This window comes from Anoplolepis gracilipes, chromosome 13, assembly GCF_047496725.1.
Source record: "Anoplolepis gracilipes chromosome 13, ASM4749672v1, whole genome shotgun sequence".
Taxonomy (NCBI): Eukaryota; Metazoa; Arthropoda; class Insecta; order Hymenoptera; family Formicidae; genus Anoplolepis; species Anoplolepis gracilipes.
This window is the reverse complement of record NC_132982.1, coordinates 9,736,698-9,750,989: the sequence shown is the minus strand read 5'-3', so window position 1 is coordinate 9,750,989 and position 14,292 is coordinate 9,736,698. Positions and strand designations below refer to the sequence as shown.

The 14,292-nt window shown below is 40.1% G+C and overlaps 2 protein-coding genes across 2 annotated transcripts; one reads left to right on the top strand and one right to left on the bottom strand.

Annotated features, from left to right (window-relative positions):
- Positions 1-236: 236 nt before the first annotated feature.
- Positions 237-1,461, bottom strand: LOC140672764 (ATP synthase subunit d, mitochondrial). The gene is made up of 3 exons (XM_072905151.1): positions 1,285-1,461; positions 709-877; positions 237-641 (listed from the first exon to the last, which is right to left on the bottom strand). The coding sequence occupies exons 1-3, from the start codon at positions 1,398-1,400 to the stop codon at positions 417-419; spliced, it is 510 nt and encodes a 169-aa protein (XP_072761252.1). The 5' UTR covers positions 1,401-1,461; the 3' UTR covers positions 237-416.
- Positions 1,462-2,334: 873 nt separating this feature from the next.
- LOC140672543 (uncharacterized) lies at positions 2,335-11,139 on the top strand. The gene is made up of 8 exons (XM_072904779.1): positions 2,335-2,866; positions 3,383-5,126; positions 5,242-5,479; positions 5,571-5,680; positions 5,788-6,034; positions 6,135-6,339; positions 6,441-6,642; positions 6,733-11,139. Exons 1-8 carry the CDS (start codon positions 2,580-2,582, stop codon positions 8,320-8,322), a joined length of 4,623 nt encoding a protein of 1,540 aa, XP_072760880.1. The 5' UTR covers positions 2,335-2,579; the 3' UTR covers positions 8,323-11,139.
- Positions 11,140-14,292: the final 3,153 nt, after the last annotated feature.

The window sequence follows — 14,292 nt, the reverse complement described above, 5'->3', positions numbered from 1 at the left end:
GTCCTTTTATTCAGGAAAAAATATAACAAATGATCCACTTGTGCTATTTTTGACGTTTATAAATTTATCAAAATAGCTTTACTAAAATGTTTTATTAAATAAAATGCAAAACACTTATTAAAAAATTATTTTATATATTAATTCGCCTATATTATTTTATTCCCTTTACTTCTAATTTAGCGATATATTTGATCTGAGAGCAGAGTTATGTATTTACAGGAAGGTTTTATCACATAAAAGTTTTTAACATCTATTTATAGAAGGATAAATTTACTTTTACATGCATACGATGACAATAAAACGAAGATGGAGGACGATATCATTTTTTCAACTTAATATACAGTTTTGAGTCATATGCTAGAAGTAATTTATGACTACATTTTACATTTCAACCATTTTGAACATATTATAACATGTTAATGATGCGACGGTCGTCCTGCCTCGTTCTCTGGTTGATACTCGGGTATGTGCGGCCAAACTGTCGGTTTGTCAGGATTTATAGCCATATCCGGATAGCTCTCTTGGAAATCTTCCATTGTCATTTCAGAGAATGGTAATAAGCTCTTTACTCTTTCGATTTCCTTGTTGGAATTGACAATGCGTTCGTTTGACTCGTTGGTAAATTGTTGGATATGCGTTAACTGTAATACATTCATATATTAGAAGAAATGACAAGCGTAACATTTCGCAAACATTTACAATCCTTACCAATTCCTTTTCTTGAGTCTCAATTTGCGAAGTATATTTATCTGCTGGATATGGCACCGAAAGGGATTCGTATTCCTTCTGAAACTTTTCGGCTAATCCGGCTACAGCAATATTTTTCTTGTAATATGCCCAATCAATTTTTGGAGGTGCCTCTGGGTTTGCGGTCATTCTACAAATACAAAAACAATATAAATCTATAATATTAATGTCATTTTAATATATCGTCTCTTTGTATTTCTTTAAATATATCAATGATATAATAATTTCTAAGTGTTTTATAAGAGGTTGATAAAATATTGTATACTATGATACTAGAATTAGTGTTAAATATATATTTATAGTAGTCATTCCAACAGAGGTTATGTACATGTAATCGCCATCCTCAGCAAAGAGTAGCGAGCTAAGGAATATCTTTAATCTTTATCATTTTTTTTTTCTCACAACATAATTATTTATAGTACAGATTTAATAAATAATAATTTTCATTGAAAATATAAGAAACATTCCGATTGCGTTATATAATAGCTCGTATATGACAATCTTGAAAAAAAATGATACATATAGATATTTACTGACCGTTGCAGATGCTGATCAGACTTGGCTTTGAAGGCGGCGAATGCGGTTTTTTCCGTCTCCGGAATTCTTTCGGCGAGTGCCGCCCAATTAACAGCTTTAATCGCCCTGCGTGACATTTTTCTCCGCCACCTTCTCGAGAACGAGACAAGAAGATACCTGATACCAGCTGATCACAAGCATAGACTTTATATATTACTAGATGGCACGCTTTCGAAATTTCACTTACGCAAGTGTTCATGAAAAGCACTAAAGGAACCCAATTCTGCGCATGCGCAGAAACAGATGTGATTTTATACAGCCAATGATGATCGCGTTCAGAAGAAAAAAAAAAAACAATCGGAAGTGATTCTTACTCTGATTGGCTCTTACTTTTAGATCCGAATAAGCTTCATGGATGTCAAAATTGAATTTTATACCCGCTATATGAGTTTATTATCTAGTAATATAAGTTGAATAATTATCATCGCGCTTCATCGAAACGGTCATGATCATATTTGCTACTTCTCTCCTTGTTCAGCCATAATTTACATATTTATTTTTCGGAGAATGGGGCGCTTTCCGGCAAGAAATGCATATAATCATAATGTCACGCGATTGGCTGTGAAATAGAAAAATTTTCGGGACTTGAAAAAAAAAAAAAAAACCTCTATTCGATAGCCAATCACGTGACATGGCGTTTACCAGTGTTTTCTTGCTGAAAAAGCTTCCTCGTACGTATGCATGACGTCGCGTGACGTTTACATAGAAACGAGCCGAGAGATTTTTTTTTTTTTCACCGCACATGATAAGCGACCGAATTGAAAATGTCGATCATAAAAGTCGGCGCCGAAGCCGAGAATCGCGGATGGCGGCGGCGGGGGGGGGGGGGAAGAGCGTTGCGCGTTGCGTCTCGCGACCGCGGGATCGATAAAATAGAATGGACGGGGACGGGCCGAATGGGAGACAGAGATGGAGCATCGAGCGTGAAAAAGAGAGACGCGACGAGCGAGTTTGCCGCTCGGCGCGCGGGGTTACGCGAGTGACGGGAACGGCGCGGGGCGACGAGAGGGGGAAGGGGGGATGACGCGCGCGCGCGCGAGGGTGGGCGGAGTGGGCGACGCGCGGCCTGGCGGTGGCGGTGGCAGGCGGCGGTGAGCATAAAGAGGATAGGATAATATCGGTGCGCGTCCTCCTGCGGAGGTGCCCTTTCGCGGGACCCGGGTTACGGATTCGTCCCGTCTCTCTCTTTCTTTCTCTTTCTCCCTCATTCTATCTCGTAGCCGATCTGATTGCGGCTGAATCTGTACGATGTAGTTATGCCGAAGAAGGGCACGCGGCATGTGAGGGAGCCGGGGAATACGAGAAGCGTCCGGCAGCAGCAGCAGCAGCAGCACGGAAGCTGCATCGCGCTGCCCGGCACGACGACGACGACGACGACGACGATCGTTCCGGAGATTGTGGCCGAGCACTTTCGCAGCGTACATATCGGCGTGACAAACGGCAAGCGTTGGCAATCGCTGAAGGAACGTCTGGGTCTGAGTACGGACGAGGATGTCGCGGTGTACTTGCTGGATCTCGCCGATTCCGTCGCCACCGTCACTAGGTAAGTTTCATGGCGCCTCACCGCTGTCATCGTCGTCGTCGGGGCCGATGGTTGCCATTATATACGGCCCGATAACGACGCCGATAGACGCGCGGATCCCTTCTCGAACATTTCGATCGACGCGTGACAGGACCTAGCTGTCACGCGTACAGGGCTTCCCCCTACTGTCACCCGACGCGTTTCGTCGAATCGCCATCTTGCGGGGGACGACGCGCGGACGAGCAGATGGGAGATGGGAGATGCGAGGAGTGCGACGCCGAAGCCGATCGATATCGGATTGTTGTCGCGGAAGGCGCCGCGGTCTTTTGAAAATTGCGCCACGGAAATATTGGAAATATTAGCTGTAATCGCAAGTTTTTTCAACTTTTAATTCGACGCATCCGCGTTGAATTTTATAAACTCTCGGAAAATAAGATTGTGACTTTAAATACACACTCGCTTTCATTGATTCATTTATAATTGGCCTCATTAAAATATGCAGATAATCTCTAATATATTTGAATTTTTATTAAACAGGCAAGACGGTAAATGCAATGGGGCGGAGAATTGGAAGACAAGGGGTTCAGATCAGGGCAAGGATGACGATGAAGAAGCTGTCAAGATTGAAGCCGCTGACGAGGAAGAGGAAAAGGAGGAGCCTGTTCGCAGAAGTTCGCGGAAGCAAGATCCCGTGTCGAATGCGGTCGAGATACATTCTTCTGCCGGGACGATAAGTGAGAGCGTGTCATCGCATGTGCTGAACGACGCGATCAAGTTACACGTGCGACGTAGTTCGAGATCTAAGCATCATAAGAATAAGACAAAACATCACAAGGACAAGCGAAAGAAACGGCGACATTCGAAGAACGGCACCGAGGACGGCGCCCCCATCGGACTGAATGCATCCGAATGCACGAATGAAAACACGTTGGACGTACAGAACTGTACTTCGCTAGAAAGCAAAGACTTGGACAATTGCGAGACGACGGTAGTCAGTGAATTAGACACTAAATTAAAACTAGACGTAAGCTTCGGAATCAATACAAAAGACGTTGAATCCGTTACGACGAAGACTGAGCACATAGATAATGTAAGATTTATAAATGATGTAAATAATACGACGAATAACGATGTCAGATGCGACGGGAAAGAAGCTATCGAGGTAGCCGGCGAGTCGGCAAAGGATACCTCGGAGGATGATAGAATTACAGTCGCCAAGTTGCATTTTAATGATGCAGCGGCGTCGTCATCCCTTCCGAAACGCGAGTGTAAAGCCGAGGATTTAAACGAGGACGTAGAATATTTATTAAATCCAGTATCCAATATCAACGATACCGTAGAGGCACAAGCTGCGGACGCACTCGAGAAGACTTCAAAATCTCAAAACAAGACTAGCGCGGCACGTTACGCAGAATCGCAGGGATACGAGGATGCAACTTTCTATGACGCGTCACAGAAGGATGACGAATCAAAGGACGCGGAAGATCGTAAGCAGAAGAAGAAGCGGAAACGACCGCGTCACGATCAACAAGTTGGAAAGAATTCCGCGAAGGGTACCTCCGAGAATAACGCTCCGGGCGAGACGGCGGTATTCAAGCACCGGCGAAAGAAGCACAAACACACCAACGAGCACAAAACCAAGAAACACCATGACGTACGAAAGGCTCCGCAGGACGGTATCGTTCAGGAGGAGGCGCAGGATGGGTATACGCCTGAAGTCGAGCTGCCGTCATCGACGGTAGGCCCTGGAAAAATCGCTGACAGTACCGATGGTGTAATATCGGAGCCACAGAGACTGGCGATCAAAATTAAGCTCTGTCAGGAATGCGAAGTTCCTCATTTGCAGGATGTGTGTCCCTTTACGGAACCGCTGCACACGATAGTCGACGCGATCATGTACGAGGAGTGGCTGAATAAGCACAAGCAGAACACAGAAGTAATGAAGGTCGTCAAATCGGAAGACCCGATGTCGGAGGGTTACGGTCGATTAGCGGACGATGGCTTCGAGTCGGACGATGACCCGCTGGCAACCAGCGAATGCAAGACCAAATCGAAAGTACAGCGAGAGGAGAAACAGTTGCTGGTGGACGCTGATCGACCGTTGTACGCAAGGGACTCTCTGCCGGATTGTCTCGAGCTAAAGATCGCAAACTCCGATCACGGTCTCAGCATCTACGCCAAGAATTCGATCCCGATACGCGCCAAATTAGGCCCACTCGTCGGCACGTCGGTCAAAGAAATGGATATTCCAGATGATTTCTCCATGCGTCATATTTGGGAGGTATTATCATTATTTTAATTCCTTGTCTATTATATAATATTTGTATAATATACTTGTTACCATATATTTCTGTTATGAAAATCATTTCTACAGCAAAGAATTTCTTTCTTTTCAGATAGATAATAATGGGAAAAGTGTATATATCAGTACTACAGATCCGTTAAAAAGTAACTGGATTCGGTACCTCAGACCGGCTGAGTCGAAGGAGAAGAGAAACGTTGCAATGCTTACGACAAAACAAGGTCAGCTGCATTTTGTTACGACCCAGAATATTACATCGGGGATGGAGCTCACTTATTGGGCAGACTCGCAATCCTCCGCCTGGACGAGAAAGAATAAAATTGACAAAACAAGTATGGTTTTTTTATGTCAAACTAAATTAGTTTATACATATCATATTAGTTTATATAATTTTTCTCACACTCTTACATCTCATACTTTCAGATTGCGGAGGATGTAATCTCAATTTTGCACACCCGATATATTACCGATTGCACTGTTGCATCTTTCACGACACAAATTATAGTTTAACCATAAGAAAATATCATTGCAAGGTATTTTAATATTTGAATATCGTTATATTGTAAACAGTAAATATACTTGCTATGTGTTACTTTACTTACTTACTTACTGTTGTAAACGAATCCTTGTTCGTTTTCAGATTTGTGGCGCCGCAGTTCTCGGCAAGGATAATATCATGAAACACGCGGCAGAATTGCATGGAGGTCGCGGCGCATATCAGTGTCAATATTGCAAAAAATTCTTTTTAAGACTGAATTATTTGGAAATGCATAGGACTTATGGATGCGCACAGAATCCACAACGATCGCGGCCACTGTGCGACTTTTGCGGTCGCAAATTTTGTCAGCCGCAAAAACTAAAAGTACACATCAAAAGGATGCACAGCGGTAAGAGCGCATAATTGACGCGATTCGCGATGCATTAGATTTGTATATTATTATTTTTTTTTTTTTTTTTTTTTTCATATACGTTGAAATGTTTCCACAGATATGTCCGAAGTGCTCAGGGAATTTCAATGTAAATTATGCTTAAAACTATTGGGCTCTCGCGCGGCTCTGCAACGTCATATGAAAGAAGTTCATCACAAAGACGTCGTCGCCGCAGCCACATGCGATCGATGCGGAAAGATGTTCCAGAACAAAAGCAACTTGAAGATACACATGCTGACTCACAGCGGCGTGAAACCGTTCAAGTAAGTTTACGTTACCGATCATCTTTTTGTATTTAATAATGTTGTTTTTATCTAATTAGTTTGTTATTTACACATGTTATTATTTCCTTCTTCTTCATCAGGTGCAAAGAGAATAGTTGTAAGGCGGCTTTTACCACAAAACAATGTTTGCAATTTCACTATAAGAAAGTGCACGGTCTTACGGAAGAAATGATGCCCAAGATTGAAAGATCCGTAGCATATACCTTTGATGCTTATAGTGGTGGCCTCGTCGAAGACATGCCTTGCGGAAGAACCAGTCATGCTAGCAGAAGAAATTCACAGGTGAGTCAGTTGTCTTTGATAATTACGTAACTATTAAGCAAAATCTTTTCTTTAGTTTTTATTTTTATCGCGTATTTTTTGATTTTACAGGATAACAGCAACAGTTTACCGTCCTTGGACGATTGCAGCTCGGAGAGTAGCTTAAAGGTTGAGACAGTGGCGAATCCCGCTCAAAATGCCATTATAGATTCATTCCAGAGTGGAGCGAACGCTACGATCAAGTATAAGACGGAGAAACAGGAGCCCCTGGTTCCAATTCCCTCGCCACAAACGACCGCATCTTTATCCAGCGGACTCGACACAACGACGATGGAAAGCGTGCGGACGGAGGTCGATCTGTACGGCACGTCGAGAGTGCAGAGCAAGGGTAGCAAAAAGTGGCTAGGCGAATTTAATCCGCCGCCTACGTCCGATATCGCCGTTCATTTACCGCCGGTGTCGGCGCCGTCTTCCGATGTGTACGATTTTGAGGATAGTAGAAAGGACGGTAGCGGTGAGAAAGTGATCGCGCGCGCGACGGCGTCGAGTCTGGTGATGGACAGCAATAAACTGGGCTTGAGCGTATATCGTAGAACGGAAAGCGCAAACGCAAGTCTGCTGGTAGAGGCAGCCTTGGACGCCGCCGAGAGAGATATAGGAGCAGTGTCCAGCCCAATCCTAGAAGACAATGATCGCGAAGCTAATCTGTATTCCATCTCGAGCCAGTTGCAGTCACCGCAGATGCCGCAATCGCGGTCGCCGAATCATCTGGACTCGTATATCCAGCAGCAGGAGGAACTCATATCACCCGCGCCGACTCCGGATGATCGACACACTCCTCCTAGTCATTTACACGTGGATTATCATCTGCACCGACCGGTCGATTACATCAACGCTTCGAGAACACACAACATCGAACAGTATCTGCATCACGAGGAGCTTCCACGCGTTTCTTCGCCAAATTACATTCACATGCAGCAAGAAGACTTGGTGTCGCCATCGGCCACTCCGAATCCACGTTACCAGGATGTGCATCATCATCATCATCAGGTGCCAACGGATAATCTGTCGAGCGACGAGGGCGATTCGGTGGCGCAGAATCTCAGCTTGTCCGTGAAGGAGAAGGCGTTGCAATTGGACTTGTCAACATCTTATAAATACGACTCGCTGGGCGAACAGGATTTTGCCCGTGAAAGATCCAACTTTGAACCGTTGATGCTCAACAGCGGCGAGCTGCAGGGTCTGGATATGTCAGCTCGGGGTTTCCATCATAGTTTCAGCGCCCAGGTGCAAAATACACGCTACCATCATCACCATCTGTATGACATTGGCGAGCGACAGACCGTCGACCTGAGCAGAACGAGTAGTTACTCCATGTCGTCACCCCCGCCGCCACCGCCGCCTTATCCGTCACACAGCGACGTTCTGCGAGTAGTCAGTCTAGATCTCACCCCAGGCGGTCGACACAGCGTTGATCTGAGCCTCTCTAGGTCGCATCATTTGCACGGATCCGGCACTCGCGTCATTACTAGCCCGCAACCGGCCGGCTCGGCTGCGACGCACGTAGTACCTGATGCCGGTGAAGGTAGAATATTGTCTCCGCCTCCACCTCCACCAGGTTATAATCCTAGTTATCCTGTGAGTCCGGCCCCGTATCATCCTCCGAGACCTGGATACCATCATTATCCTGGTTATTATTGATCGTTGTTGACGTTTGTGAATGTCGCGGCGGTTCAATATTCTTGGGTAAGTTTGATTTCATACATTCGCAAATGTGTCTGTAGATCTTTATTATTATATTATTATTATTTGCGCACTAAGCGAATTTATACATGTCGGGGTTATTAATAATGTGATTTAAATCCGCACACTATTTTACGTTGTGATATATGATTACGTTGGGATTAGATGAAAACTGCCATTTTCATACGTTGTTTTTATAAAATATAGCCCGAAATAATATTTTATTCTCGCAGTCAGAGTTTAATATTCGAGTTAAAAATACGTATAAAAATTGTACGCGGTTATAAGGAAGATAGAGAACAATCGAAAAGGCAAAGTTTTTCGACAAAAAGAGACATTAATAAAGAAATTAGTAATATCGTATCATATGATAGAAGACGGTCGTAACGTGTGATTAACGCGTTTAATACGATGAATATGCGCAAAAGGATGCATATGACACATCCATGATGTTTAGAGTGGATGTTATTTTTTTAAAAAAAATCACGTAGCGAGATTTTACGAAGAAAAATCTATTCCACAAGAACGATCGAAAGACGAGAGTTAATTTATCTCCGTAATTGTATAGCTGTTAAATTATTTATTCTTTACCTTCCTTCAATAAGCAGTGTACATGCAGAACAGTATGATGTGTGTGATGAGTATATCGTATATAGTATGGTCGTTGAAAAAGAAGCAGAGATACATGGTGATCCAGTGCCACGTCCGTCAGTGATAAGTAAGATTATTAAGAATTGTTATTTAGCTCTTAGCTTATATATATTCTTCTATTTCGGATCTATACTCCATTGAGAAATACTCCGTGTAACGTGGCTTTGGTGATAATCGCAGCATCCCAGATACTTTTCGTAAACAGATATTATTTTATGCGATTAGATTTTAGAGAGAAATTCAAGTAGCAATTATCAGAAACTTTGATAAAAAAAAAAAAAAAAAAGGGAGAAGGATTTTCTACTTATCTCTTTAAATATAATAATATAACGCTGGCACAATATTTTAACAAATAATATAAATACAAATTTTATTTGCGCACACGTGCTCGTTTTAATCAAATAATAGAATGTGTATGAAATATATGTGCGACTGTCTGATAATATCTGGGATGCCAATATTTGTGAAATAATTCAATCAAGATGCCTAACGCGGTAGCTGTAAGTATATCTGCATGGTGATAACAGATTGTAATGTTCACTTTTTATTCTAGTCATTATATATGTATATATATATATATATATATATATATCTCTCTGATATATCTGTCATAGGAACGAAGGCGACATTAGTTGTATACATTACGAGTATTTCGGCGATCGTGAATAGTTTGCTTACACAAATACACAAATACATGCTATTTGTTACGAATACATATTCAAGATCGTACGAAAATTTCGTATTTGAAACCTTGTTTTTCTCGCGAATTAATCCAACAACAAAAACAATTATAATGATATCAACAACAACAAAAACAACAACAACAACAACAACATATATAATTCCATTATCAAATTATAAATCGTGACGTTTTAAAATTTCCATTTTATAAAACTCGACTCTCGATAATTGTCGAAACAAATCGTAAAGTTCTAAAATTTCCAGCTTACAAAGCTCGATTCTCAATAATATTATATTACTTTACGTTATTATTTTTTACATTATATCTCTTACGCTTGGAATATACACGATATCACGAACGTTTCCAAAAAGATATATGTATATTCTTTGTCTATTTTCACAAATCGACGTGTTTTATCATCCATAAACATACACACGTTTGTGCACGTTGATTTTCGTGTCGCTTCCAGAGATTTCTCTAGATTTACGCCCATTAGCCATTTATCGAAACCAAAGATCTAAAAATATCGTAACTCTTGTGCCAAATTGAAAGGCGCTCATTGTTATTATATATAATATTATTATATATATATATATATGCAGCTTTTTTAGCTGAAAATGTAGCGTTTAAAGAGGAAGACCACGTGATTATCTCGCGTTGCCTCTTTCACATTTTGTCACATTTTCCGTCGATTATTTAACTACGCTTCATTACTCGTGCACACTGAAAGAGATATACGATTATTTCAAGATTATTTTATCAATTTCCTTCGTGTAGACTTTTTTTTTTTTTCTTTTTTTTTCTTTTTGTTTACAATGTTTCTGCCATTAAGGACAGTTACCATTATCGTTTGATCATGTTGCGCGTCGATTCTTTTACTTATCACATGGTTAAACACATTTTACTTGCGTTTTATTTACTCGATCATATAATTCGTGCATTGTGCATAATATAAGGATACGACAAACAAAATATATTTACTAAAATATAAATATATATATACATTTACGTAAACACGTACACACAGACACGCATACACACGTATATACATACATGACAAAAGAAAAAAATTCAAAAGAAATGTTTACAAGTACAAAATGTGGCACAGAATATATTTGTATCAGGTTTATTAACATTAATATATTGTAAGTGATATTAATAGAACATGACAATGGAAATAAGTAAATCGATGTTGTATTCCTCCTCATCCTGAAAAATATTCTTTTTACAGAGAAATCTCGAGAATAAATGGTTCATTAAGAAATTTCTTCTCTCTGAATCGTCTCGTCGATTGTAATGACTCCTTATATGTATAACACACATCACTTTTCTCCTCTTAGATGTATAAATATATTTCTAGATATGAGATAAATTATACGTGTCCTCTTATGTCTAATAGATTTTATTGCAACTCAAAAAAAGAAGAAAACAAATTTATAACAGATTGATCGATTTACAAAATTGCACATCAATTCCTTATTTATCTTACAATTAAACAGGACGATCAACATCAAAATCTCCATATAATCCTCGTATATAATATATACAACAATACAATAAAAATTGCGATATTCTGCTGTTGATCGTTCTGCAAGTTAATTCACGATTAAATTAATCAGAGTTTAGCCGAAATATCCGTGAGATCGATACGAAAGGATGGGGTATAGATATCAAATAAATAAATGTAAATTTAACGAATCAAAAATATTGTATTGTCACTATGGAGATATTATTATCTTTACAATGTAAAAGAAGTCGATGTTGCGGCAGTATTCGATAGATTTGAGGTCGATTTGGTCTAGTTTTCAGCAATTGTCAAAGTATTTAGCGTCTTCCGAGGATCGGGGCGGAATACGCGGCTGGCAGGGCGGAATACGCGGCCGGCAGGGCGGAATATCCAGCTGGTAGGGCGGAATATCCAGCTGGTAGGGCGGAATATGCCAACGGTGCGGAGAAGGCTGCGGGTGCAGCCAGATATGGAGCGGCTATGGCATGATTGATAGCGTGCGCGTTGTAACTGGTAGCGTAAGTCCCAACTGTCAGAGCCGCGGGCACCGCTGCCGGAATCGCTGGCACCACTCCGGCGGTACAAACGGCCACGAACAGAGCGCCAAGGATAGTCTTTATCTTGTAAATTTCAAATATTCCACTTGTAAAAGCTTCGTCGATAATTATAGTAAAATAAATCGGTAATTGAAGAAAAAAGGGAAATTAAATAAGCATTTGCGGTTTCAAAGTTGCTTTAATATAAATTTATTATGTGCTCGGAAAATTAATTAATGATACTTAAAAAGTTAAATATATAAATATATATATATAATGTATTGTAAAAATAAATATTTATGAAAAAACGGGTATCATGTCAAATGTGCGCGTGTAAAATATATATATATATATATATGTATTTATATGTTTATCAAAATGACAAGCAACGTTGGATTATTTATGCTTTTATAATACAAAAATACTAAAATTATTTAGGAAAACTTACGAAGATTTTCATCATCATTTTGGTGTAGATAGCGTAAGTGATTGTCTTCGCTGCGAAAACTGCGATGCTATTTTCGATTACTTCGGTGTCTTATATACATCGTGCGTTCCCCTTAGGAGAACAAAGACTCTCTCCCACCATGTGATCACTATTTGTTATACAATTCGCGGGGGCGTATCCGGAATAATTTACTACTAGTCTCTCTCCGTTTCTGGACTGAGCCAAATTTTTCGTCATCGCTCGAGACCTTTGATTGCAGGCATTGATAATAGGAATTTTATCAGAGAGAAACGGTTTATATCTATTATGTACAAATAATAACGATATACAAACGTGTGCGAAAAATCAGTAATTAATTATTCTACTCAGACAGAGTCTACAACACGTACAAGTTGGTAACGTAAGTCTAGTCCATGTGATGCAATTGTACTATTATCGTTCCAGCTAACGCGTCAATTTCAAATGCGTAACCTGAATTAAATAGAAAAAAAACAATTTCAACATTGTATCGTCTGTTATATCAAAAGTACGAAAAGTTTTTTTTTTTTTTTTTATTTATAAGAAAAGTATAATTTTTTAATCCTATTTCTTCTGACATCTATTTTATTCTTCTGCATTTGTCATTATTTCGTTTTAAAACGTTGTTCATGAGAATCATTTCGATTTCATGGCTCGGATACTGATATAATTATTCTGCAATTACGTTCTTTGTCCAATATTCCTTTTCCGATGATGTTTGTAATACGCTTCTTTGTGAAGAGAAATCGAAGGGATAGAACGCCCGGGATCAATGATCGACTTGTGCCCTCGAACCGATACTTTATGCAAACGATCGCCGGGATTTGTTTTTGCCATGTCGCCGTCGTGGCGTGCGATCAGAAGCAGGATATATATCTTTCAAGGTTGCGAGGTTGCGATGTGGTCGGGTGGGATTCGAGTTTCCAGCTACCGTCGCTGCTCGCTCCAGGTAATTCAGACCGAAGGCCCTCGGGGTGTACGCATCATCTCTCTTTCTTGCCCTACGTCTGTGCGTGTCGCGAGAAACAGGAACTCGTGATTCTCAACTCGGCGATTCCTATGTTAGCGATATTATTCCTTCAACGCGACGTCGATCACTTTCGTTTCGGTCTTCTCAGCCGGCCATGGTCCGACGCACTTTCCTCCGGGTACGTGATTTACTTGCCGAAGAAGCTACATTACGTAAATTCTCGGGCACCTAGAGGTATCAGAGCGTGTGACCTAGAATGTCGCGCTAAAATCGCGACCAGACTCGCGATGACAACTTTGTGCGAATCGGAAATATTTCAACCAGATTTACCAACTGAATTTTTTATATAATTAAAAATGTTTTTTTTTTTTTAATATTATCAGATTATCTCTTCAGCTATCCGAATTCAAATTCTCTGTTATTATTATTCCATATAATTTCCACACCTTTTTATCTTGTAAATATAATTCAAGATTAATTACACAATTTATTTTAATGAAATGTAACGTTAATAATAGATTTTTAAATTTTTTCAAGTAAAAAAGACCAGCATTGACGGTACATTTTCTAAATAAAAATTTCTCAAATTTTTCTTTTCACGACGATTGATTTTTTATCCGAAATCATCTCTTTAGCTATCCGAATTAAAATTCTCTGTTATTATTATTCCATATAATTTCCGCACCTTTTTATTTTGTAAATATAATTCAAGATTAATCAGAATTCATTTTAAGGAAATGTAACGTTAATTTAAAATTTTTTTAAGTAAAAAAGACCAGCATTGACGGTACATTTTTGAAATAAAAATTTCTCAAATTTTTCTTTTAACGACGATTGATTTTTTATCCGAAATCACGATGACCTTAATCAAGCGATGTGCTCGAGATTCTAGGAAGTGGTCATCTATGTCACTATCAGATATCCAATCACAGATTATTATGTAAACGAACGGTTGTGTAACCCTGCCTGCCTAACACAATGTGTGGCAAAATTGCGCGACAGGGAAAATGGTCGAAATTACGTGAAACACGTTCAGTAGCCTATGTTGTGTTAGGTAACAAAGGACAGTTCTATTCGCGCATTAGATCAAATTAGCAGACGCATGACCTTACGGAT

Bases quoted from the DNA above. Each gene is read 5' to 3' on its own strand.
- LOC140672764 (XM_072905151.1), bottom strand. From the start codon at position 1,400: ATGTCACGCAGGGCGATTAAAGCTGTTAATTGGGCGGCACTCGCCGAA. The intron at 878-1,284 runs GTCAGTAAATAT...TTGTATTTGTAG, and splicing joins TCTGATCAGCATCTGCAACG to AATGACCGCAAACCCAGAGG. The intron at 642-708 runs GTAAGGATTGTA...AATGTATTACAG, and splicing joins AGACTCAAGAAAAGGAATTG to TTAACGCATATCCAACAATT.
- LOC140672543 (XM_072904779.1), top strand. From the start codon at position 2,580: ATGCCGAAGAAGGGCACGCGGCATGTGAGGGAGCCGGGGAATACGAGA. The intron at 5,127-5,241 runs GTATTATCATTA...CTTTCTTTTCAG, and splicing joins CCATGCGTCATATTTGGGAG to ATAGATAATAATGGGAAAAG. The intron at 6,643-6,732 runs GTGAGTCAGTTG...TTGATTTTACAG, and splicing joins CTAGCAGAAGAAATTCACAG to GATAACAGCAACAGTTTACC.